Source organism: Leptopilina heterotoma, unplaced genomic scaffold (assembly GCF_015476425.1).
Source record: "Leptopilina heterotoma isolate Lh14 unplaced genomic scaffold, ASM1547642v1 Lhet_92, whole genome shotgun sequence".
NCBI lineage: Eukaryota > Metazoa > Arthropoda > Insecta > Hymenoptera > Figitidae > Leptopilina > Leptopilina heterotoma.
Window position 1 is genome coordinate 2714355 of NW_025111199.1, and position 27566 is coordinate 2741920.

At 26.6% G+C, this 27566-nt stretch overlaps 2 protein-coding genes across 7 annotated transcripts; both read right to left on the reverse strand.

Moving 5' to 3' along the window:
- Window positions 1-4368: 4368 nt before the first annotated feature.
- On the reverse strand, window positions 4369-18272 carry LOC122511968 (probable ATP-dependent RNA helicase DDX46). 2 transcript variants are annotated; one of them, XM_043627558.1, is made up of 9 exons: window positions 18009-18272; window positions 14414-14602; window positions 13679-13826; window positions 12957-13271; window positions 10436-10763; window positions 9439-10037; window positions 8779-9302; window positions 5031-5562; window positions 4369-4890 (listed from the first exon to the last, which is right to left on the reverse strand). In XM_043627558.1, the coding sequence occupies exons 1-9, from the start codon at window positions 18026-18028 to the stop codon at window positions 4468-4470; spliced, it is 3078 nt and encodes a 1025-aa protein (XP_043483493.1). In that variant the 5' UTR covers window positions 18029-18272; the 3' UTR covers window positions 4369-4467. The 2 variants fall into 2 exon arrangements, with proteins under 2 accessions (XP_043483493.1, XP_043483492.1); XM_043627557.1 differs by having other exon boundaries at window positions 13679-13832.
- A 5151-nt stretch (window positions 18273-23423) lies between these two features.
- On the reverse strand, window positions 23424-27375 carry LOC122511969 (ankyrin-1-like). 5 transcript variants are annotated; one of them, XR_006302573.1, is made up of 4 exons: window positions 27327-27375; window positions 25995-26081; window positions 24195-25894; window positions 23424-24084 (listed from the first exon to the last, which is right to left on the reverse strand). XR_006302573.1 is itself a non-coding variant. In XM_043627559.1 (3 exons), the coding sequence occupies exon 3, from the start codon at window positions 24563-24565 to the stop codon at window positions 23531-23533; it is 1035 nt and encodes a 344-aa protein (XP_043483494.1). In that variant the 5' UTR covers window positions 24566-25894; window positions 25995-26081; window positions 27327-27375; the 3' UTR covers window positions 23424-23530. The 5 variants fall into 4 exon arrangements, 4 of the variants coding, with proteins under 4 accessions (XP_043483494.1, XP_043483498.1, XP_043483497.1 ...); XM_043627559.1 differs by having other exon boundaries at window positions 23424-25894; XM_043627562.1 differs by lacking the exon at window positions 27327-27375 and adding an exon at window positions 26590-26628 and having other exon boundaries at window positions 23424-25894.
- Between the last annotated feature and the right edge of the window lie 191 nt (window positions 27376-27566).

A 27566-nucleotide genomic window follows, 5' to 3' on the forward strand; every position in this document is an offset into this window, starting at 1 on the left:
TTGTAGCATCTATTTCTTGCTACGTGAGCAAACTTCTGCGTAGACATGTTGTTTTATCTTCTGCCCTTATCTGGTGGGGACCATGTGCAACTTATTAATTTGTTTGAGCAGAGAGAAATGAGAATCAACATAGCACAATATTTTTTCTGAAGTTTACAGCAAACGCATTGTAAGAGTTAAAAGATTGCAAATAAGTTTGCAACAATTTTTTTGTAGCTACAAAAATGCCCCCAGTTTTTTTATTAAATTTTTCCAAATGTAAATCATATTTGTAACACGACAAATTAATATAACAAACTTGTAAAAAATGTGATATTTCGAATAGATAATATGAAGATCGCGACGTAATAGATAATTTCAAATTATCCAAAAGAAATAAGCGGAAATAATTTCGCTTTTCACTGATATTATTGTGATGCAAGTTTATCAAAAATTTAATTGTTATTCATTCATTATTTTACTATTATTAAATTAATATTATTTATTTTTAATAAACAATTAAAAAAATTTTTAAATAATTGTAGTTTTAATAAAAATGGGCGAATTTTCGATAATTAACACTAGAGCGAATGTTTTTCTGTAAACTTCGCAAAAAAGACTATGCAATGTAGGCGTAGGCAGATAATAATTAGGACCATTTGTTATCAATTAATAAATATAGAATAAATGAACCAGAACACATTTCTTACTTTCTGTAAAGAGTATATTTCTTCTCATTGCCGTGAAGTCGTTTAGTGAAAAAAATTTGTGATCGACTTAAATAATACCTTTTTATCTGTTCAAATTGTAAATAATTTTACAGTACTATGTTATTGTTTAAAAAGCTTTAAATTTTCTGTCTATAATTGTAATTTTATAAATATACAAATAAATATATATTTCACGTTCTATTTGTAATTTTGTCATAAAATTCTAACCATACATTATTTTACTTTCTAAGTTGAATTCAAAATACAAAACTCGTTTATCTTTAATCGTTTAAAAGATATGAGCAATTATTGCATTTTATAAATAAACTATTCGACGCCTTCTGTCTAGATAATGTTATTTCAAACAAAAACAAATGCTATATGAAGTTGATTCACAAATTAATGCAAGACAATTCTAAATAATTCATTCTCAAATTCAAGATAATGCTATCTTAAAATCCAATGAAATAATATTATGTTCAACTAAAATTAGCGTACCGACAATTATTTTATCCATTTTTCTTAAGAAAATTTCTAAAAAATCATAATTTTGAGAAGTAATTTTCTTTAAAATCATTTTATTTTATTATTCATTTTGTAATTTTATATTTATATTTCTTTGATATTTTCAGACATCGCACTCGATAATTAATTTTAAAAACTTCACAAAACTGACAATAATTCCATTATATCTATATTTTATTTTCCTGACTGTCTCCTAATTTTCATAAAAAATATTTACTTCTTTCTTCTCCTGATAATAAATTCAATTTCTGCAACGAATTTTATTATTCATGAAAGAATTTAAATATTTATAAAAATGATATAATTCTTGCGAAGAATTTTATATAAATTTTTAAATTTAAATAAAAATAAATTTTTAAATTCATTTCTTTCGACTAATTGAGGGCTCGGATCGAAGAACCGACGCTTCGCTTGGCTACACAGCTCCATGCCAGTCAATCGCACAAAAATGTAGAAAAATTAAAACTCAAAATTTTAATTTCTAAAATATACTACATTATAGGAAATAAAGAGGCGCATGTTTTTTTCCTTTGAAATTTTTTTATAAAATGGATATTTTACGAAATAATTACAAAAAACTGCAAAATTTTATTTCTCAAATTTCATTGAATTTTTAAACATAAATCGTCGTATCTTTGACAAATATTAATCAATTAATTAATATTAATTAATTTTTAAACAAATTTTAATTATTAATAATGTTTTGTCAATAACCATACGTTTAAGGAAACGTGGTAAGGACCTTCGCCGAGAAAAAGTGTGTGAGAAACTTTCGAGTTGAAAGAACTTTCAGTGAGACATTTGTTCCTTATTATATATGAAGAAGTTTTCTGGAAAAACCCCGGTCGATTTATTCAAAATTTTGTACATTATAAACGTTTTTTGCAAAGAATTTTATTAAAATGCCTCAAAATAATTGAATTTTCGGGAATAATTTTCTTATTTATCGACATAGAATTTTATTACAATCTAAAAGAATAATTCAATTGAATTATTTCATAAAAATGTAATCAAAATTGCATGTATTTAAAATAATTGATTTCTTTCAAGCAATTTTATTAAAATATTTGAAAACAATTGAATTCATGTGAAAAATTCTAATATTTTTTGTAAAGAATTGAATTCCTCCAAAGAATCTAAAAAAACATTTTTTTAAATAATTGATTTTTTCGAGGAATTCCTGTAAAATTGTATTAAAAATAATTGAAATCCTGCGATGAATTTTATTATTTATGAAAATAATTGATTAGTTGTAATGAATTTTAATAAAATTTTTAAAAATAATTGAATTCCTGAGAAAAATTTTAATATTTATAAAAATAATTGAAATATTGCGAAAAATTTTATTAAAATGTTTAAAAAGAATTGAATTCTTTATAAGAATTTTATAATTTAATAAATAAATAAATAAAATAAATAAATTTAATATAATTTAATTTTTTAACATTGTTTTAAATAATTAATTTTTTCGAATTATAATAAATATTATGAAAAGTTTATTTTTAAATAATTGAATTCTTGTAGAAAATTTTATTTATGAAAATAATTGAATTCTTGCTTAGAATTTCATCAAAAATTTTATTTTTTTAAAAATTGAATTTCCATGAAAAATGTTAATATTAGTGAAAGTAATTGAATTATTATTTAAGAAAATAATTGAATTTTGGGTGAATTTTATCAATTTTTTTAAAATAATTATTTGAATTGAATAATAATAATAATAATAATAATAATAATAATAATAATTATTATTATTATTATTATTATTATTATTATTATTATTATTATTATTGAATAATTATTTTTTTTGCGAAATTTTATGAAAATACTAGATATTGAAAATATTTGAATTTTGAATACTTTTTGAAAATAATTAAATCGTTTTAAAGAATTTGATTATAATTTTCGAGAATAGTTTTTCGATTTCTAGTATCAGCGAATTTAAAGTATTGGAAATTCTCAAAAAAAAAAAAAAAAAAAAATGGTAGCTTTTAGTGGCTAAAATTTAAAAAAAGTACTCAAATAGTAGCGTAACGTAAACAAGTACTTAATAGTAGGTTTTAGTATAGATGAGTGCGAAGCCTGTATTTTATTTATTTTTATTATAATTTATTTTATAATTAGATAATTGTTTGTACTAAAATTTTTTTATCCAATTGTGAAATATGTTAATTTTGAAAATAGTTAATAGGGTAAGTGCGTCAATTATAACGAATGCTCTAGTTACGGTGACTTTTTGAAAAATATTTACAATTTTAGAGTAATATAACTACTTGAAATAGTTATTTTCGTATCAAGGGCGCAAAATAGGTGATTGCGACGATGGCGAAATGAAGGGACCGAGGGGACACAATTTCGCGCCCGAAGCGAAGCCGAGGGAGCGAAAGTGTCCCCGAGGTCCCGAAATTTCGCCAGAGTCGTAATCACCTTTGCGCCCATGATGCTAACATAATTTTTTGTCCTAACAGCATGGAAAGTATGTCATTGAGGGCACGAACGATTAAACGCTCATATTAGTTAAAAATTAATTAAACTCTATATAAATGATAACTCTTTGAAGTTTATAATGATACAAGTTTTAATATAGAAATAAGAAAACAATGTATTCTGGAAATATAGTAATTGCCAATTTTTATAACCGAAATGTGAACGAAATCAAATGTGTCATAATTTTTTTTAGAGAAAATCGAAAAAAATTGCACATTTTTCTAGACAAAATAAAACAAGTTGAAAATGTTTGCATTTTGATAGTCAACATAAAAAGAAACTCGAAAATATCACATTGTAATGAAGAAAATCGAATAATTAACATGCGGGCGCATGGGTGGTAATGAGTTACTTTGCGCCCGCTCTAAGTGCCCGAAATGAAATACTTTCCGTGCAGGTAGGACAAAAAAAAATTATTTTCGACCTTACTCGATACAATTATACGCAAAGAAATGCATTTAAACTATTATTAATTTAATTGACGCTTTTGGTATTATTTTTAATTGCTTTAATTTGTTTAAATTATTAATTTTTATAAAGTATTTATTAATGTTTCAAGAGCTTTTAGTTTAATAAGTCGTAAATTTACTTCTTTCATTATAATTAAATAAATTTTGATTTCGTGTTGGTAAAATTTTGGTTTACAATGATAAAATTATTAAAACTCAGTTTTTTAAATAATTCTTTATTTTAAAAAATTACTTATGCATATTTTTAAAATTCATTATTAATGCTTGAAATTTGTTATAGTTTTGAGAATGTAGATTTACAAAACTTTATAACGGCCACGCGAGACATTATGCGCTCCAGACGTCTGTAATTTCATTAATTCTTCTTTAATTAACCGCGATACTTCAGCTTTTGCTTTGCTTACAGCTAACTCACTCGTCGATTCAATTGCAAGGTACAACTTTCTTTCTCCTTCAGGTGGTGCTTTTCCAGGTACAATGTAAGTACCCCTGACGGTAAGTCCAGCTTCTGAATATTCTGAAATTTGCGCTAAAGCTTCTTTACTAGTTACCCGCCATCTGGCTTGCTGTGGGAAATCATTGATTTCAAGTTCTTCCTCATATTTTCGGAAGGTTTGTTCACCCCCTTCACACTCTCCTTCAACTAAATCTTCCTCTCTTGGTTGATAATTCAGTTTTGTGTTCAATTTTGCAGCCAATTGTTCCGCAACAGTTTTCGCCTATAAATGAAAATAAACGTTCAGTAAATATAAACTATGGACCGATAATATTTTATGTAATTTTGAATAAAGTTATTTTTAAAAAATTCGTATTTGAATTGGATTTTCACCCTTTAATTAAATATTAAAAATAATATTACCGTAATGAGATTAGTAGGTCCGGCTCCTTTGAGAATTGCTTCTGCCGCCTGCTGCGAAACCCCCTTTGCTTCGGCGCCCAAATTTTTGGCAATATTTATTTTCGATGCAAGCTTCTTGGCTAACTCCAATTTGTCCGTTGCACTTGGTACAGGTTGACCGGGTACAGAAATATTGGGAACTGAAGGTCTTGATATTTCTCGCACAGTTCGTTTAGGTGCCAACATACTTTCAATTTGTTGATCAATATCATTTTCAATGTCTTCATCGTCTGAGTCTTGCAAACCGAGAGCGGCTTTTTGAAACTTCTTCTTCTCATTAGCCAAAGCAGCTTCAGATTCATCAAACTTAAAACCTTTTCCGCTAAAACCGCCACCAGTGTGAACTTTTTTACCGTCTGCTACTTGACGAGCTTTGTAATCTTCCCAAAGCTTTCTTAATGCTTCAGGTACAGGAACCATGGCTAACTCATGAGCTCGTAAGATATCTCCAGCATACCTCTCTTGCTCTGAAGTAATAAACGTGTAAGCATATCTAAAAAGAAAGTCTAAATTAGAGAAAAGCTGATGATGTTTACTGATAAAAAATATTTTTACTGAATGTTATTATATACATTACAGGGTTGTCACAAAAATTTAATTTAAATTTTCCCTGATTTCCAGACAAAATATTGACTTTTTCCCTGACCCTAAAGAATATCCTGATTCACTTACTAAATGATTAGATACTTAAAAAAATGTTCTATTACATTTATTTACAAATTTCTTCAAAAGTGAAATTATACAAAAACATCAATAACTTCTTTTTTAAATAAATATTTAATCATTATTTTTCAATAGGAATTGAGATATTTAAAAAATCCAAATTTAAACCTTCTTGAAATTCAATAACTTTTAAGAAATTATTATAAAACATGAAGAAGCGAGCACTCCGAGTCTTCGATTCGGAGCAACCGATATCTTCATGTTTTATAATAATTTTAATTTCCATAAAGATTTTTTAAAAAAAATTAAACTATTTACAAAAATTTTAGTAAAATTCCTCTCAAGAATTAAATTATTTTTTAAGTAATACAATTTTTCACATAAATTTAATTGTTTAAAAAACTGTAATAAAATTAGTTGCAAGAATTCAATTACATTTTACAAATAATGAAATTTTTAATACAATTTTAAGTAAATTCTTCGAAAAATGTAATTAATTTCGAAAGTTTTATTAAAATTCTTCAAAAGAAATGAACAATTATCAATTATTTTTAATAATTTTTGCAAAAGTTCCTAGAGAATTTTCAAATTTATTTGTTTACAATTCAATTTTACGAAATTTTGATTATTCGAAAATTATTCAATTAAATATTTAGAAAATAAAAATTTGAAATAATTTTCTAAAAAAATTCAATTACACTTTTTCAAAATACAATTATTTCTAAAAATTCATGCTATAATGCTTTTAATATTCAATTATTATCTAAAATTTTAACTGAAATTAATTTTTAAATCAATTTTTATTAGAAAATTCTACGAGAATTCAATTATTTAAATACAAACATAGATAATTTATTGAATAATTAAATGATTCTTAAAATTGAATTCTCATAAAGAATTTTATTAACAAATTTTTAAATAATTGTATTCATTCGACGAATTTTAATAACATTTATAAGGATAATAACATTTTTCGATTAATTAATTTAAAAACCGCTGCCAAGTTGTATATTTTTTTATAATTTTGGTGCTCATATTTCATGAACACTTTGCTTCCTCATAGAGATAAAAATAATAGAAATATATAAATAACTTTTTATAAATATGGTAAAAGTGATTGAATTTTGAGTCAATCAATGTATTTTTAAATACTCTAAAAGATAGTTATAATAGTTTAATAGTTAATCAAAAATTTTCAAACAAAAAAGTTGAGAAAATGTCATTTTCCACAATTTTTGGTTTTTAAAATACCGATAATTTCGAATTATCGAATCAGGTTCAAAAATAGATCAATCGAAGCGTTTTTAATATTCTACAAGTTGGTAACGATAATTTTAAAGTTACTTTTACATTTTTCAATAAAATTTTCAAAAAAGTCTTATTTTCCAAAATTTTTGATTTTTAAAAGTTTAATATCTCCAGTGAATATGGACGAAAAATGTTCAATTAGGGCTCAAAAGATGCATCTAAAAAAACTCTACAAAATTATGGAAAAACATTTATAGGTGTCCTAACATTTTTTAAAGTTATGGGCAAAAAACGTTTTTTTGCAAAATTAAAAATCAAAAAAAAATTTAGTTAAACTTTATTAATCTATCACAAAGTACTCTCACTTTATATCCGCAGGTGAGATCTACAATTTAAAAAAAAATTCAACCCAAAAGCTCTTCATGATTTCGAGATATTTATGAAAATGTGATGTTTCACACACACACGGAATTACATTTTTTAAAAATGTAATTTTTGAACTCCTGAGGTCAAATAACATAAAGATATGTCAAAAAATCGAACTCAAAAAATTTCGGTATTACAATACTTCCTTTATGAGGAAGTAATAGTATTCAAAATAATTGAAATTTTGCAATGAATTTTATTATTTATAAAAATAATTTAATTATTGTGAAGAAATTTATAAAAAAATTTCAGACAATTGATTTTTTCGAATTATGCAAATTCTATTTTTTATACTTGAATTCATGTGAAATGTTCATTATTTTAGAAAATAATTGAATAAATGCGTATAGAACTTTGTCAAAATTGTTTTTAAATAATTGAATTCTTTTGGAAAATTTTATTAAAATGATAGATATACAAATTATTTAATTAAGAAAATTTTTTGAAAATAAAGAAAATTTTGCAATGAATTTTATTAAAATTTGAAAATAATTGAATTCTTGTGATAAATATTGTTATTTATGAAGATAATTGACTTCCTCCTAATGTTTTTATTATTTATGAAAATAATTAAATCTCTGATAAAAGTTTTAAAAGTAATGAAAATAATTGAATTACTGCGAAGAATTCAATGCTAAAATTTTTAAAACATTTGATTTTTTCGAAAAAAAATTATGCAAATTCTATTTTAAATAATTGAATTCCTGTGAAATTTTAATTTTTTTTTTTTGGAAAATAATTGAATGTTCGTGTAGAATTTTATCAAAATTTTTGTTTCATACTTGAATTCTTTTGGGAAATTTTATTAAAATATAGTAGAATATTAAAAATCATTGAATTAAGAAAAATTTTTGAAAATAATTAAATTTTTGCCATGAATTTTACAATGAATTTTATTTAAATTCCTGAAAATAATTGAATTTTGCTGTTTGTTTATAAAGATAATTGAAATGTTGACAATTTCTTTTTAGATTTTTTGAAAATAATTGAATTTCTGCGAAGAATTTTATTAATTTTGAAAATAATTGATTTCTTGTGATGAATATTGTTATTTCTGAAAATAATTGAATTTTGTCGAAGAATTTTGTTATTTATAAAAATAGTTGAAATGTTGATGAGAATTTTTTAAAAAATTTTATGAAAGTAATTGAATTTCTGGAAAGAATTTTAATATTCATCAAGATATAGTTAAATTCTTTCAAAGAATTGCAAACAATTGAAAATTTCGGCAAATTTTATTCAAATAAATGTTATATTTTAAAGAATATAGATAAAATTTTCAAAAAAAGCGTTACATATTTCAGGTGTAGACAAAACGAACGATTGTCGGAAAGAGGAATATTTAGCTAATAAATAATAAAATAATAATTACCCTTTATTTCCAGCTCTGCCAGTTCTTCCACATCGATGAACATAGTCTTCATAATGATTCGGACAATCATAATTAACAACAAGAACAAGACATTTCACATCCAATCCTCTGGCTGCGACAGACGTGGCCACCAATAATTTCGTTCGTCCAGCCTTGAAATCCAATATTGTTGAATCTCTATCACACTGATCTATTCCTCCATGCAAAGACATGCAGGAGTAAGATGCTTTCATCAAATCTTTTAGCAATGTATCAGCGTTTTCTTGTTTATCGACGAAGACTATTATAGAGCCTTTTTGTTGATAATGTCCAAGTATTTCAAGAAGTTTGTAAAACTTCTGATCTTCTTCAAGAACTATGACGTGTTGTTCAACATCTTTACAAACAACAGATCGTCCTCCAACTTGCACCTCAACTGGCCGAGTAAGTATTTTTCTAGCCAAAGCTTCCATTTGTCTGGGGAAAGTTGCACTGAACAAAACAGTTTGTCGATCTGGCCGCACATTTTCCATTATCCGCATTACCTAAAATTCGTAATTAAATTATTATCAATATGAAATACAACTTTTTATACTTGACATTAAAGAGCAGTCCAATGCGAAAAAAGATCAATTTAATGAAAATCTTTTTGAAAATTGAACGAAACGTGAAAACAATTACCTGTGGTTCAAAACCCATGTCAAACATTCGGTCAGCTTCATCTAAGACAACGTAAGTAACTCTTCGTAAATTAGTGACTCTTCCGTTGTTTGCCGCCAACATATCGATCATTCTTCCAGGAGTGCAGACAATTATTTCAGCACCTCTTTTCAGTTCAGCAATTTGCTCCGAAATACCAGTGCCACCGTACACGCAAACATGAGAGAGACCCAGTGATTTTGAAAATTTCTTCGAATCTTTTCCTATTTGCATACAAAGTTCTCTGGTAGGTGTCATGATTAGAGCAATTGGTCCATCTCCCTCACTTAATGCCGGTTGATCAAGAATGTGTCTAAACATTGGCAAGAGAAAAGCTAGAGTTTTGCCGCTTCCAGTTTTTGCGATTCCAATTAAATCACGTCCAAACATAATGGCAGGAATAGCTTGACACTGAATTGGAGTTGGTTTTTCATATCCCAGTTTCTTCAATACTTCTATTTCCTTTTTGGTTACACCACATTGAGCCCAAGACTTAATTGGTTTTGGACAACCTTTTCCTTTCACACGAATTCCCTCCAATTCTTCTTTATAAGCGTCAACTTCTTCCGATGTCATTTTTGCTGTAAGTATGAAGTGAAATATGTCGTAATTAATTTTTAATTCGTCACTTTTTTCGAAGAATTTATAAAAATTTTAGAAAATAATTGAATTCTTTTGAAATTAACAAAGAATGTTATTATTTATAAAAATAATTGAATTCTTGCAAAGAATTTTATTAAAATTTTTAAAATTAATAAACAAGAATAATTAATTAGTAAATTAGTTAATAAATGATTTTTTTAAAGTTTGAATCTGAAATTATTCAAAAATTCATATTTAAAAATAAAAGCTTTTTTAATTTGCATAATAATAACAAATTGAATATCACGTTATTTTTGTGCATGTGGGATAAAAAAATTATTTTTACTTTGATCACTACGCGTGAAAATCGCGCATGAAGAAAATAAATGAATCTTACCAATTTCAGGTACTTCAACGTAAAATGATTTTCTGAAGGCTAAATATTCTGTTGTTGCGTGATCAACTTTAGCCAGTTCTCTTTTCTGCTTATTTGCAATACCAGCAGCTGTCTCATGTAGATTTTCTCCTTCTTCTTCACTGGAATATTCCAATCCATCTTGATTTTGCTCTATTAATTCACCTTTATGCTTTTGAACTTTTCTTTTAGCTACTCCAGTAACAATGAGTACACCAGTTGTTTGAGTAACTCCAGTATTTGGACCATTGTTGCTGGTCTTGGGGTTTTTATTATCCAATTTATTAACTTTTCTCACTTCTTCTTGTACCTATAAAATTTAGTGAGTATTATGCATAACTAAAATCTTCCTAGTTTTTAAGTATTCTATTAATTATTTTAATATTTTTAATTTTCTAATTTTGCCAGTCTTCAGTGTAGTGACTAATGTATTCATATTTTCGCGATAAAATCATTATTTTACATTATAAAAATATTGTTACTGTAATTTCTTCAAAATTATTTTCATAATTTCAATTGAATTACTATTTTCTAGAATTTTTATCTAAAATTCTTCATTAAATCAATTATTTGTAATAATTTTTAAAACAGATCTTTGAGAATTTTTAAATCCATTGGGTCACAATAATTTAATTTTACGAAATTTCGATTATTCGGAAATTCTTCAATTAAATATAATATTAGAAAAAACAACTTCAAATAATTCAAAAAAACTTAATTAAACTTTTTCAAAACTAATAGAATTGTTAGTTAAAAGTCTAAAAAAATTCAGATTTTGAAAGATTTTAATTTGAAACTTTTTCAAAATGTAGTTACTCCTAAAAATTCATGCATTTAATATTTAATTATTATCTAAAATTTCAAATGAAATTAATTTTTAAATCAATTTTTATGAGAAAATTCTACGAGAATTCAATTATTTAAATACAAAAATAAGAATAATATTTTAATATCAATTTACATAATAGAATTCTTTTGCCGAATTTTAATAAAATTTTAAAGAATAATTACATTTTTCGAGGAATTTTTTGTTTTTAAATTTGTAAATTTTAATAATAAATAGTAATTTTCACTAATTTATTAGTAACTTTTACTTATTCCAAAGCAAATTTTTACTAATAAATTAGTAGCAATTACTATTGATTAGTAAAATTTGCTAATTCAAAAGCAAGAAACACGTTTTTTTGAACATTTTTCAAGTAATATAAGTAAATCAATTCACAATTAAAACTATATTAAAAATAATTAAATTTTTTAAAAGAATTTTATTAAAAATTCTAGAAATAATTCAATTCTTCCAAGAAAGTACCTATTAAAATTGCATTTGAAAATAATGAAATTTTTTGCGAAGAAATTTATTATATTTATAAAAATAATTGAATTCTTTCAAGGAATTTTATTAATATTTGCGAAAATAATTTAATTGTTTAAAAAAATTTTAGTGAAATTTTTGAAAATAAATGGATTTTTTTTAGAAATTGAATTCGGGCAAAAAATTTTGTAATTTATAAAAATAATTAAATTCTTTCGAGGAATTCAATTCAAATTGAATATTGGAAATAATTTAATTCTCGTAAACAATTTTATCAACAAATGTTTAAATAATTGAATTCTTTTGACGAATTTTAATAAAAATTTCTAAGAATAATTACATTTTTGGAGAAATTTGATTAAAATTGTATTAAAAGTAATGGAAATTCTGCGATGAGTTTTATTATTTAAAGAATTAATTGAATTCCTAAAAATAATTTTATTATTAATGGAAATAATTGAATCTCATCTTTTAAAAATTTTATGATTTATGAAAATAATGGAATTATTATTCCGAAGAAACTTATAAAAAATTTGTAAATAATTGAATTCTTATGAAATTTTTATTATTTATAAAAACATTTAAATATTCGACGAGAATTTAAAAAAATTTTAGGACATAATTGAATTTTTGCAAAGAATTTTATTACTTTTGAAAATAATTGAATTTCTGCAATAATTTGCAACTTCTCCAACATTCAATTTTTTTTAGTATTTTTAACTAAAATTCCCCTATAAATCCATTATTTATAATAATTGATTAAATATATAATAAAAAATTGAACTAATTTTAGAAGAATTGGAATATTATTGAAATTTTTCAAAAATCTAAGTTCATTAAAATTTCTAATTAAATTCATTAAAAATTGAAATTATATATGTAAAATTTCAAATTAAAACCTTTTTGAAAAACAAAAAACAGACACAAAAATTTTAAATTTTCTTATGAATTTTTAAAATTTAATTTTTCCAGTACTTTTAATAAAATTCCCTGACTTCCCTGATCTGTGGCAACCCTGTTATGTTTATCTATTATGCATATGTTTTTGCATCAAATAAATTTGATCAGAGTACCAAACACTAGGTTTTAGTATAAAAGTATATAAAAAATAGTATCATTATTTACTAGTCGATTTAAGTTAATAAGAGAGTTATTTACTGGTTTATAAAAATGTAAAAAAACAAATCGTACCTCAGCCATAAAAGCATCTAGTGGATCAACTTCCTCTGCTTTACTTTCTTCAGCAGGTACTGCTGAATCTTCTTTCGGTTCGTCTTCATCTTCTTTGCTTTCTTTATTATTATTCGCTTGTGTAACTGGGGTATCCTCATCGCTGTCGTCTTCTAAAGACCATTTCTTTGAAGGTATTTGTATATTAGCTAGAATAGAAGATTTTCCATCTTTTCTAGTTGCCTCTTGTTCTTTCTTTTTTCTATCTGCTCTCCATCTTTCTATTCGTTCTCGTCTTTTTTGCATTTCCAGTTCCAATCTCTTTTGTTCCTCTTCCTGTTTAATCAATGAAAATATAAAAATATTTTATTTAATTTTTGCACAATGATTTTTAATAAAAAAGTGGTTATTTCTTTAATCCCTTTCCAGTGCAATAAAAGTAAAGTTTTCGTGCCGAAAATGTGTAGAAAAAATTTTAAAAACGATATTACCAGAATGCATGTTTTTAGTGTCACTGAATTCAAATCTGAAGCCAAAATTCAAAATAGCGACTTCAAAATGTGAACCGAAACGTATTTAATTCAACTACATATTCGGATTCAGTGACTCCAAAAACCTCCAAGTAAACTTTTTTTTCAATATTAGTTGAATTTAAACTTTCGGTAAACAGAAAGTTTGGGTAAATGTATTTCACTTACAAGCGTATCTTAAAAACTTTATTATTTAAAAACAACTATAATTACCTTGTCAAGATTTAATGGATCAAATGGTAACTCCTCATTATCCCATTTTTCTTTATCCTTCCGCTCACGGGAACGAGATCTATTGGTTCGTTCTTTCCCTAAACGAGAAGATTTTGAACTGCTAACACGTTTTTCTTTGTTATCTCCACTATAACTTATAAAAATATTTAATTTAAATTCCTGAGTTTAATAACATTGGTTTCTAAACTTATATTTTTAAATTTAAAACGAGGACTTTTTCAAAATTTCAGCTAATAAAAATTTTAAAAAATACGCAAATGGATCAAATATGAAAGCAGATTAAATGCCTTACAATGAGTCCTACAATTTAAAAGAATTTCATCTCTGCAGCTTTTATGAAACCTAAGATATTTATGAAAATGTGATTTTTTGATTCAGGAAGTAATAAAACATAAATAAAAATGAAAACATCAAATTTCAAAATTTTGAATAAAACAATGCTTTAATGAGGAAAATTAAAAAATGTCTATGCTGAAAACAACAAGGTGGCTATAGTTGTAACCGATTTTGTTGAAATGAAAAGGATTTATTGTTAAATTAGAAATAAGTCCAAACTTAACCCTAATAGAGTAAATTTGTTAGAGGCAAATAGTTAAAATAACAGGGATTTTCATTTGAAATAAAATTGGCCGCACTAGTTATAATGATCAAAATAAAGACAAAAATATAATAAAAAGTCCAATTAAAAATATGATATTAATAAATTCATCTTACCTTTTTTTGTCTCTGTCATGTCGTTCTCGTCTTTCATTCCTATCCCTATCACGTTCTTTAGAACGACTTTTTCTGTCCCTATGTCTTCCTTTTTCTCGATCTCTACTCCTTGATCGCCTTCGTCTTTTTTCTGGAGTATTAGAACGAGATTTCGATCTGGATCTAGACCGCCTCCTATGGTGCCTATCCCTGAATTTCATAAAAATGTATTATGAGGAGGTTCCCATTTCAAAGCTTCAAAAAGCTTCAAAAAGCTTCAAAAAGAAACAGATTAGAATGACATTAAATTTGTTGTTGTTGGAAGTGGTCTTTTTTGGATCACATAGCCGGCTGTTGCTCTATTTTCTAACTGTAATTGAATATAATAATCCATACCTAATAGTGCGCTATTAATTTAAGTTAATTTAAGTTAAATTTTATTGATTCATTAATAAAGATTCTGCTAAAAAATAGCTTGAATTTAACTGGTTAAAGTAGTAGTCTAAAAACAATGCCCAACAATTTGCATTAACTTAGTAGACCAAGCGCATTTTTTGTTATAAAACTTTTAAGGCAACAAAAACAGAATTTTTTCATGTTTTTTGAGGAATGCTACTTCCAGTTAAACTTTGGGCAAAAAAGTTGTTATTAACAGTTGTAGAGCTTAAAAGAGCTAAAAAAAATGAGAGGTTGAACGATTTTTAAAAATAATTTATTTACGAGTTATTAAATTAAAATGATTAAAATCAAACGAGTTTTCAATGTATAATAATTTAAGTAATTTTTATTTAATCTAACTGAAATAAAATAATTAAAAAAGAATAACTAGGTGAAATAACTGCTCCTGGGACCCTTAGTAGCAAAATTTTCACGAACTTCGTTTGAATAATTTTATTTTCAGTTAAATCAATTTTTTTCCTTTATTTCATCATTCGCAGCATATTTCAACGAGAAATTTCATTTTTGTTTCATTACATGCCAAACCAACATATCGTCCAAATTCGCATTTTAGATTTGGCTCAAACATTTTTTAGATTTCAGTACTAGTTGAAAAAGAGCTTCATGATTTTTTTCAAATTCTTTTATCCAGCCGTTTACAAGATACGAATTTTTCAAAATTTTACGTTTTGAAAAAAAAATTTTGAATGCTCATAACTTCTACAAATGTGGATCAATTTTAAACTTTCTTATATTATGAAAATTGTGTGTTTTTTCATGAACTTTTCAAAAATTTTATGAAAACAGTTTTTCAAAAATTTTTTACCGCCTTTTCTTAAATTTTTAATTTAAAATTTAATTAATTAATAATTAATAATTTTGATAAATTCTAAAACAATAGTAAAAATCGAAGGATACAAACAAATTTAAAAATTAAATTTTAATCTAAAAATTTTAAAAAAGGCAGTAAAAAAATTTTGAAAAATTTTTTTCATAAAATTTTTGAAAAGTTTATAAAAAACACACAATTAATAATACTATTAATAACAAATTAAGCTATTCAGTCTTTTTTCTTTATTGAATCACATTTTAAGTTTTTTTCTGGTTTTTCACATGCAGCCTCCTTTCTGTTCGTTTACGAATTTGCAACAGGAAATTCCGATAGGAAATCTCGCTTGTAATTTTTTTTATCAAAAATTATAGATGAATGTTTTTGAAATTTGACGGGAAAAATAGTTTTTATAATGAGTTAAAACTTTCCACCACATTTGACTAAAAAGATCGTCAAGACAATTTCAATTATTTTTTAGCTTTCCCGGTCGGTGTTAATCCGATGTCCAGAATATTTTTGATTAACTTCGTCAAAAAGAATTCAGGAAGAATTTGAAAATTTACCTTCTAGGACAATGCTCATACAAATATGTAAAAACATTCTGTGAAATTTATTCAGGAAGATGTTTTTGAACGTTCCAAGAACATTAAGTTACAATTTTTAACCTCTGATAACATAAATTAACAAATTGTCATCAATAACCTTATCGTTTTCTTACAATTTGTGTCATAAAGTGAAATTTTTTGGAAAATAAAAAAATTTCCTAAGTAGTGAACCTTAGAAAAAACACTTTAAATTCTCAAGCTACCTTGAAATAATAAAATCTTACTTGTTCTGTTGTCAAAAACATTGTTTTTTTACTTGTTTATACAATAAGTACTTATGGGTAAGTACTTTTAAGTAATTTAATAATAATTAAAAATTAATTAAATATCAATTTAAGTAATTTTATATCAAAAAGTACTTTTAAAAAAATTATTCCAAAAATTAAAAAGTCTTTCTATCCATTAAATATGCAAAAAATGTCTTGCTCAGTGACACTTTGAAAAATCAAGTAATATAAATTCGAAGATATTTTTCCAAACATTTTAAAAAATACGCATTGAATACATTTAAAACAAGTATTAGTTAATTAGTAATTTAATTTATTAGTATTAAAATTTTACGAACTCTGAAATCAATGATACCAAAAAACATTTTTTCGATGACCGTTATTTTCCATGGCATTTTAGAAAAAAAGGTGTTATTGAAAGTTGTAAAGTTCGGAAATATCTTTAAAATGACTGGTCGTAAATTAAAATTGGTCTATTTGTTTACATGCAAATGAATTAAATCCTCTAAAAATTGCACTTTTTTAATTGTTTAATAACTCATACAAATGTTAACAAATTCTTTTTTTATTCTCCAAAATACCACCTCTGGGATCCTTAAAAAACGTACCAAAACTGGATCTAATCGGATAAAAATAGTTTATGGAAAATTGCATTTGTTAACTAAAAACATCGTTTTTTAAAATAGAATTTCTACATTTTTGATCCGATGAAAATCAATTTTTTTGTCTTTGTTCTCTTCATGAAATGCCAATCTATCAGTCACAATTTGTGGTTAATTGAAGTTTTGCAAAAAAACTGGTTTTTTTAGAGGGGCTAATTTTTATATATAAATATAAATAATTATAAAATTTTAAAAATAATTAAACTCAGTAGCGACAATATTAACTTTAAAAATTTGGGATAAACGCCATTCAAATAGATATTATATTTTTTTTTGCAAATTTTCAAAAAAAAACATTGATCTAGCATTAAAGAAGTGGGAGAAAATTGTATTAAAAAAATCCTGGGCCTTTGTTTATTAATATTTTTTCTTGTTTCTTCGATAATTTATTAGTATATTAGTTATATTATTCTTTAAAAAATTTGCAAATATATAATTGTTAAAAATTTATTTATTTCTCATAATTTTTATGAAATCTAATTATTATTTAAAATAATTATTGTTTTTTATATTTCTCAAATAACAATAAATTTAAATCCTTGATTTATTTATTTTACATAATTTTAATGTAAAGAAAGTTTTATTTCTTATGATTTTTATTTCATAGAATTATTATTCAATATGTATTAATTTTAATGCCATCGAAAACATGATTCACAGAATATTCTGTGCAAACAACAAATTAAATGACAAGTAGGGGAAGCTAATAAACAGCCGCTTAGGGCCGTTGGGTGTGCTTTTAAAAATATGGATCCTTAACCTATATTTATACGTTCAACGCACTTACTTTTGTAGTATGTTTAACATAACATGTAATAATAACATTTTAATTTTTCACATTTTTGTACTTACTTATCACTGCTTCGTACCATAATTTAAGTCAAGTTATGACTATTATTTTCTTAGACTGTAATTATAAACAGTAAGAAGTTTTCACAAAATTCCCAAATCTTAAAAAATCCCATAAATAATAATAAATAGATATAACTGTTTTAGTTTAAATGCTTAAACATATCAAAGTTACAAATTTTAAAAAACATTATTGCAATTGCAGACACTACTTCACAATTTTATGAAGGTTAAGGATACAATGCAAACACACATTGAAAATTGTAAAGGTCAATGCACAACACAAATACTTGGCGAACAACTAAGGCTGAAGTCCCATGGCAGCGTTTTGCGTTTTGTAACTAGGCAATGAGTGCAAATAGAGTAAACCTATATCTGTATCTCTCTCACACTCATGGCCTAGTTACAAAACGCAACGCAAAACGCTGTCATGGGACTCCAGCCTCAGGCGGTGTTTACATGCTTGCGTTCGAAACTTCGAACGCTGCGTTTTGCAGAGAGTGCAACAAGGAAAGAAGTATATGTCTTTCTTTCTCTCTCTCATGATTCAACGAAAAACGCAGCCAGCATGTAAACACCGCCGCCTAATTCAATAGTGAAATTTAAAGGCGCACTCACACCTTTGGAGGCTGACAAAACGAGAGTAAGGGTGCGATCCCATGTGAGCAGAATACGTCGACCGAAAGCAGAAAATCATGAGTGCAAAAGAGATAGGTAGATATTGTTGTTCTTTTCACTCTCATGATTTTCTGCTTTCGGTCGACGTATTCTGCATACATGGGATCGCACCCTAAGAGAGAGAAAACATATAAATTTACATTGTCTGACTTTCTTACTCTTATGTGTAACCATGACAACTCCTAGACAGGCAGCCACTGCTCCTTTATGGTGCACTCACACCTTTGGTGGCTGCCTGCAGGTTGTTATGGTAACACATAAGAGTAAGAGAGGTTACAATTCCAATTATATGTTTTCTCTCTTTTACTCTAGTTGCGGCTGCCTGCTTATTCTTGTTCTTATTTTTAATTGTAAAATTTTTATGTATTTTTTGTCGATAATATGCCAATTTCTTTAGGGATTAATTTATTATTATTAATTTAAATAGGAAATTATAGAAAAAGGGAAACATTAGGTTGAGTGAACAAAATTCACTTACAAGTAGTAAGGGAGCATTTACACCTTCGGTAAAAATTTTCAGAACGGAAAATTTTTCATTGGAGTAAGAGAGACAGACTGTGTATCTGACTCTCTTACTCCAATGCAAATTTTCCTTTCTGCACGGAGAGAAAAATCAAGCGTTTGTAGTATGGACAGTTAGTTAAGCTTATTTCGTAAAAGAATGCACATGCGCAATTGGGAACCGCAGAGCTGCGTAGACCCTCTGGTGTCGACCCACTTGCGGTAGTTGTCTTTTCATTTCGTCTCTCTCTAACATATGTAAAAAAAGAGATAAAAAACCAAGATGTCGGACGCAAGTGGGTACAGGGGTGGGTCAGTTTCACATGATTTCGGATCCCAATATGCGTAAAACTTCTGCTGTATTTGTATAAATTTCTACGTTATCAGCATAAAAGTTCTACCTGTAACGCATGGGACGTCAGTATACTACGATTGCAAGAGATCCATGCTTTTTTAGTATATGTTTCATGCAACTGAGGTATAAAAACATGCCTCTTTAGCAGGACGTTCATACAAAATTAGCATAGGAAGTCTCCATACTACAAACGCTTGATTTTTCTCTCCGTGTGTGGACAATTTTTACAGAAGGTGTAAACGCTCCATAGTAGAGTAAATACAAAAAATATAGTAGAAAGTACAAATATATAATGGAAGGTCAGGGTTGCCACGCTTTGGCTCTTTTCAAATTCCCTGACTTTTCCAGGTTTTTAAGAGCATTTGAGCCATTATGACGTCACAGGTGTAGAATACATGCTTTGTAAACTATGTGACGTCATCATGTTTCAAATGTCCTTAAAACGAAAATTATTCGAAAACATCAATAACTTAATTTTTAAATAAACATTTAATCATTATTTTTTTATAGAAATTAAGATATTCAAAAATTTGAAATTCAATAACATATAAGAATATTATTATAAAACTTCCTCCTTTTGTTATTGTAACTTATTCTTCAAAAATTATTTTCATTATTACAATTATTCATTTCTAGAATTTTCAACTAAAATTCTTCTTTAAGTCAATTTTTTAAAAATAATTTTTAAAAAAGTTCTTTGTTCAATTTCTTCTTTTTCAAATTTTTTTGTTTAAAATTTAATTTTACGAAATTTTGATTATTCTAACATTCTTTAATTAAATATCACGGAGTAATAATAAGGAGACTGCTCTCCAGCGTATCCCCTAGTCAAACTGGTGCCAGATTTCTGCCTTGGTTCACTGAGTAGTAATGACTTTTAAAAAATAACGCGCATGTGCAGTTTGCAACTATCTTCGTCACTCTTGAAAGAACGATGAGAGAGATCATTATTTTGACGTGCGAGTTGGAAAGTGTGGTTATGTTTTACTGTTGACAATATATATTATACTATTAAATAATATTAATAAATTGTAATATAGGAAATGTGTGAGTAGATATTAATTATATTAGCATTATAGCGATTATAGCATTATATTATATTGTATTCATTCACTTTATCATACAAAGAAAAGAATTACTCCGGTTCGACAAAAATAATCTTTTTATAAATATCTACTCACACCTATATTACAATTTATTAATATTATAATATATTGTACTTACTCTTCTCTTTGCAGTTTGTTAATTGATATTTTTTCTTATTTAAATGTTGATTTTCCCGTATAGTTGCTGTTGTCAACAATAAAACATAACCACACTTTCTAACTCGCACGTCAAAATAATGATCTCTCTCATCGTTCTTTCAAGAGTGACGAAGAAAGTTGCAAACTGCGCATGCGCTTTATTTTTGAGAAGTCTTTACTACTCAGTGAACCAAGGCAGACATTTGGCACGGTATCTCACTGGTAGTACAGTCTCCTTATTATTACTCCGTGTTAAATATATTAGAAATTCCCAGATAACAATCGTGCGTCGCATTTAAACGCATGTTTCTTGCACTAACTGCGACTTACCAGATGAGTCGGTTCATATACGCATCTTACTATCGTCTGTGACGCTGGTAATAATGCGAGTGTTGTGAACTGCATTTCGTAAGCGCCTGTGATACAAAATGATAAGCATGTTCCGTTCACAAGTGCGACTCGCTAGAAGAGTCAATCCATACGCATTTTACCATCCACAGTGCGAATGCTGTGAATGCGTGTGCAGTGAACTGCACTTAATACGCACGCAATTAATGATGCACAACCACCCGTATCGGCAATCACACATTTTATAATGGCGACAGCATTGTTTGTGGTGTGTTATCAAAATAAGTTTTTATTGTGATTTCATTTTTTATTGTTTTTTATTGCGATATTATTGTGAGGAATTATTGTGGATTTAATTTTTAGTACTGCAGCAAAATAAGAAAGTTAAATTTAATTTGTTTAAAGTACATATATATTTTTGTTGTATTAGATATAACCTCAAAAAAAGAATTTGGAAGTTTTTAACAATTTCAATTCCAAAATTGTACTGAAATATTAAATTAAAATCGTTTTTATAAATAACATTTTAATTTAAAAAAAATTACTAATGTCAATAATCTTTTCTTTTTATTTAATTCAAATAAGGCTGAAGTATAAATATAATTTATTCGCATTATACCGTCACGCATGTGCCCATCACAATATGCGACAGTAATGGATCGCATATGATGACGCATCTGAGTGGTCCAGTGAACGCGCATAGTGCGGATAAATCGGCACGCGTGCAGATGATATTAGTAGCACACAACGCGCATTTTGTTATCTGGGATTAAAATCTTCAAATAATTAAAAAAAACTACATTAAACTTATTGAGAAAAATTAATTCATTTATTAAAAGTATGAAAAGTTCAAATTTTCAAAGATTTTAATTTGAAAGCATGAAGTAAAATATATGTCGTTATTAATATTTATTCGTCGCTTTTTTCGAAGAATTTATAAAAATTTTAGAAAATAATTGAATTCTTTTGAAAATATTTTTAACGAATTAAGAAAATTTTTTTTGAAAATAATTAACCTTTTGCGAAGAATTTTACCATTTAATTAAAAGTTTTGAAAATATTTGAATAGTAGAGAAAAATTTTATTATTTATAAAGATAACTTTTTAAAAATAAATATTTTATTAAGCAATTGAATGTTTCTTAAAATTGAATTTTCATAAGGAATTTTATTAACAAATTTTTAAATAATTGAATTCTCCTGACAAATTTTAATAAAATTTTTAAGAATAATTGCATTTTTCGAGAAATTTGATGAAAATTGTATTTTAAGAATAATTAAAATTCTGCCAAGAATTTTATTAAAAATTTTGAAAATCATTGAATTTCAGAGAAAACTTTTATTATTTATAAAGATAATTGAAATTTTTACGAGAATTTTTGTAAATTTTTAAACATATTTGGATTTTTGCGTAGAATTTTATTAAAATTTTGTTTAACTAATTGAATTCTTTTAGGAATTTTTATTAAAGTAGTAAATATTAAAAATCATTGAATTGAGGAAAGTTTTTGAAAATAATTAAAATTTTAACAAGAATTATATTAAAATTTTTGAAAATAATTGAATTTCTGAGAAGAATTTCACTACTTTTGAAAATAATTGAATTTTTGCAATCATTTGTAATTGCTTCAAAATTCAATTTGTTTTAGTGTTTTTAACTAAAATTCTTCTATAAACTCATTATTTTTAATAATTAATTAATTAAATATATATTGACAAAATTTAACTTACATTTCAGAAGAATTTTCGTTTTAAAAATTTTTATTTAAATTCATTTAAAACTGAAATTTTACAAAATTTCAAATTAAAATTTTTTGTAATTCATCTACTTATGAAAATTGTAAACGCAATTATTTTAAAATTGAATTAATTTTGAAATATTTAAGTGAAATTAGATTTCAAGAATAAACAGAATAACTTTAGAAAACAACAATTGAAGGGCTACATAAAATAAGGGGACGAACGCGAGGCTTGGAGGGATACTACCAGTCGGGTAGCAGTGACAAGCCTTGAGCCGCTCGCTGCTACCTGACTGATATTATCCCTTTCAACCACACGTTCGTCCCCTTATTTTATGTAGCCCTTCAATTTTCCTATATTTCGATAAAAATTCCGACTTTTCCAGGTTTTTTCAAGGTTTATAAAATTCCCTGAAATCTCCAGGTTTATTACAAGGTTTCCAGGTTGAGTAGCATCCCTGAAGGTACAAAAATTGGTGCAGTAGAAGAAATAAATTGATAACAAAAAGCATTTCGTTCAATATTTTAATCTAATTGAATTAAAAAGATGTAGAAACTGGAAGCATGAGATAATATAGTGAAATTTCACATTTGTTTTCATCGTAAATATAATTATAATATAAGTGTTAATATATATAACTTTTTTCTTATAGTGTGAAAATTAAGAAAATGCTGATAATAATTTTCTTAGATCGCCCATTGAAAGATATTGTAAAATTTTTTCTATATCAATTCTTGAAAATTGAATTCTAAAATTCCCTTTAATGTAATGAAGCAAACAATTCGTTGACATGTCAATAACATCAATTTTACTCTTTGCTTTCTTAATACGTAATTTTAGAAAATTTGCATAAGCGGGAAATTTATCGTACGACTTTTCAATGGCGTTTAATAATGTCTCATCTCTTATGCACCTCGTAATTATATCAAAAGGCTTTATCAAAATATCGTAGAAAGTTAAATTGAATTCGTCGACAACTTTTGTTTTCTGCATATTTATTATTTGTAGTCGACATTCATTTTGAAATTTTTGAATTTTTGTTACATCTTCTCTTGAATGAAAATATTCAATTATTCTTTTGTCACTGGGTGCTAATAATTCGAGACGTCCAACTATCAACTTTAAAAGTTTATTATTTTCTTCAAATAGATCACTCGAATATACGTTCTCTTGTGTGATATGCAAAAGCTTGTTGGCGTCCTCTATTTCATTGACTATAAATAAATCACTCCAATCATTTTCAGAAAAAAGGAATTTGTTTGGGAGAAATTTAATATCGTAGTATTCGCTAATAATTTCAAAAATACTTGAATTATAAATATACCTTAACTGTGAATCCACAACAACTGCAAGTAAATCTTCTTCTAAATAATGAAGAATGTATCTAACAATTGCAATACGAAATTCCTCATTTTTTTCCTTAATGTTCACAGTCTCTTTATTGTCATTGACAGAAGTTTGTTCATTCCCGCCAGAAATTCTTAAATTAATGACTGTATACAATAAATCATTTATAATGCACTCGTTCTTTTCCTTGAGATCTCCAGCAATTAATAACAACTCTGTTATTTTTAATATATTTTGAAACATTGAAGGTGTAATTGTTGATTTGGTTTTATGTAGTACATATTTTAGTGTTGGACTCTCTCTGTTTTTAGAGGGCTTAGCACCAGAGGCTAAGAGAAATTTAACCATATTAAAATGTCCCACAGTTGCTGCAAAATCCAATGGAAGAATATAACCTTTTGTTGCTGCATTAATTTGTGCACCATGATTCAGAAGAATTTCAACTAAACGTGTATGTTCGAAGGTAGCTGCGATATGGAGAGGAGTTAAATTGTGACCAAAACAACTGTCGACTGAACAACCTGCTTCTAGGAGAATTTTTAAAATTTCTTCATTTCCGTTTTCAACAGCAATGTAAACTGCGAATTGTCCCAATTCTTCAGCTAGAGACTTCAACTCTACTTTGTTGAGGATTTCTTTCACATTTTCGATTTGATTCGCACGTACGGCGGAATGAAGTTCAGTTTCCTGGGAGCATAATTCAGCTTCAATTTTCGAATAACAGGTTAATAGGTATCTCCAAATTTTCAATTCGCCTCTTATAAATCATAAATGAAGTAGATTGCAGTCATTATAATGGAGATTTTGTTTGAAACCGAAATCAAGTAGACACTTCAAGATATCTGTATGTTCATCTCTTGTACATAAATGGATGAGAGAATTTTTTGTATTTACTTTTGATCCATGATATTCAAGCAGATATTTCACAATGTTTAAATGACGATTAGATACTGCCGAACGTAGTGGTGTTAAATATTCATAAGTTTTTGAATCAAACTTGTCAAATATATTCGACTTTAATAATTTGACTATTTCTAAATTTCCAACTCTAGCAGCAATGTCCATTGATTTCCAGAAAGATGGATAATTTGATTTATTCACATTGACACTTTTTTTTAAAAGACTTTCGACAATTTGAATACTCTGCCTTGCAATCGCGATATTAAGTATCTTTATGCTGTCTTTACTTGGAATATCCAGACAGGTACCATTTTTCAAAAGAAATTCGGCTACTTCAAATTTAGATTCGTGTAAGGCAATGAAAAAGGGTGTTCTTCGTCCGGAATCCTTGGCATTAATTTTAGCACCTTTTTTTCTCAGCAAATCAACAATCTGTAGGTGTCCTCGTGCTGCTGCCACGTGCAACATTCTTTTGCCCAATACAGTTTCCTCTAAATTATTTTTATTTAGTAGAATACTTAAACGATTTAAATCACCATTGTGAACGGCAAGAAAAATAGGTGTGTACCGTTGAGTATTATGGTATTGTCTACAACCATAATCATAATCGCCGTTACTATCATAGTAATTTCCACCGTCATAAAACTCCTCATCTTCCTCATAGTCCCACATTTTTCATTCACCTGAACTTAATAAAAACTATCTTTTGGTTCTGTTTATACACACTTAGCGATGTCAAATTCTACACAAATCTCGCCGCAACTGTTTCTATTACATCTGAAAGATTTGAATTTTATCCATTAAACTTTCACTGCACTTTTATTAGTCAAATATAATATGTACTTTGAAGTTAAAATATAATTTTTATAATACATACCCAATTGTTGATTTTTCAAAATATTGTCGCCCTCAAAATGTACTACATAACACAAAGGAATCACTTTTATAGACTTGTAAAGTAAATCTAAAACAAAATTGAAATAATCTGTATTACTTAACATTATTTTATAACTAGCAAAGATTAGAATAAATATAGAATTTACATAAATTCGTAAACACGGAGAAGAAATTTAGGTTATACCAACCGGAGACCCAGGTTGTATAAAAACTACTTGACACACTGTAAAAAATGATTTTTTGAGAATTTACTAATGAATTGTAAGGTTACAAGGATTTCTGTGAATTGACAATGTTGGATGACGTAGTTTGAAAGCAAACCATTTGGAATAAAGCAAAGTCTAACGTTGTAATTTTACAAAAATTTGTAAGGTTACAACGTTGGACGTAGGACATATTTCGAGTCACGTGAGACGTTGTAAACTTACAAATTTTTGTAAAATTACAACGTTAGACGAAGCTTTATCCCAAATTGTTTGCTTTCATACTACACAGAAATCCTTGTAACCTTACAATTCATTAGTAAATTCTCAAAAACTTATTTTTTACAGTGCAGACACAGGCGTTAACATAACCTCTGATACTACCCAAGTCAGCACAATTTGACTGCCAGGCGCAGTTTTGGCTTGGCTGCCTCAAGTAGTTTCAATGGCTGGATCAATATCAGTAGTAAATTGAATGAGAAAAACGTCGCTGTTTATACTCGATTTGTAGAAATCTATGCTAAAAGAGTAGAGATCTATACTCTTTTAGCAAATCTACAAATCGAGTATAAACAGCGCCGTCCTTTTTAAGTATAGACCATGTCCATACTACGATGAACGCTTGATTTTTCTCTTCGTGTATAGACGCAACTGGAGAGCCAAAAGTCAACGGCTTGGCTCTCCGGTTATTTTGACTTCATAAAATTAGCATGACGACTCAAAAGAAAGCGCGCAGTTACGACTTTTTTTTTCTCTCCGCGTATATTTTCACAAATTTACAATTATTTTTTATTTCTAATCAAATAAATAATAAAATAAAATGCATCAAATGTCTATTTAGATTAATCGAGAAATGTGTAAATTTACAAATTGACATGTGCGAACTTTAATTGTAATTTAAAGAATGATGATTTAAACATTTAAAGTACAATTTTGAGGTTAGAAAGTATATTTGAGGATTATGTTTCTGACACTCTCACATCAACATCACAAGTATACCTAAAATATACTTGGAACTTATCTTAAAATAAGAAAATTATTATTACTTGATGCAATAAATGTTTAAAAATAAGAAAAGTATTATTTTTAAGAAAATAAACAATACATACATGATTCGATGATACTAGAGTTCCTATAATTAAATTAAGAACACATGTACATTCCGATAAAGTAGATTTCTATCAAAAAAGTTTTCGGCAATATTCAGATTCTATTTAATTACGCTTCCGTAAAATTACAATTCTACGAAAAACGATTCGCATAATTGATATTCAGTTAAATTAGATTTATGTCAAATTGAAACACGATCAAAATGGCTTTCCGCCAAATTATAATTCGGACGAATAAAT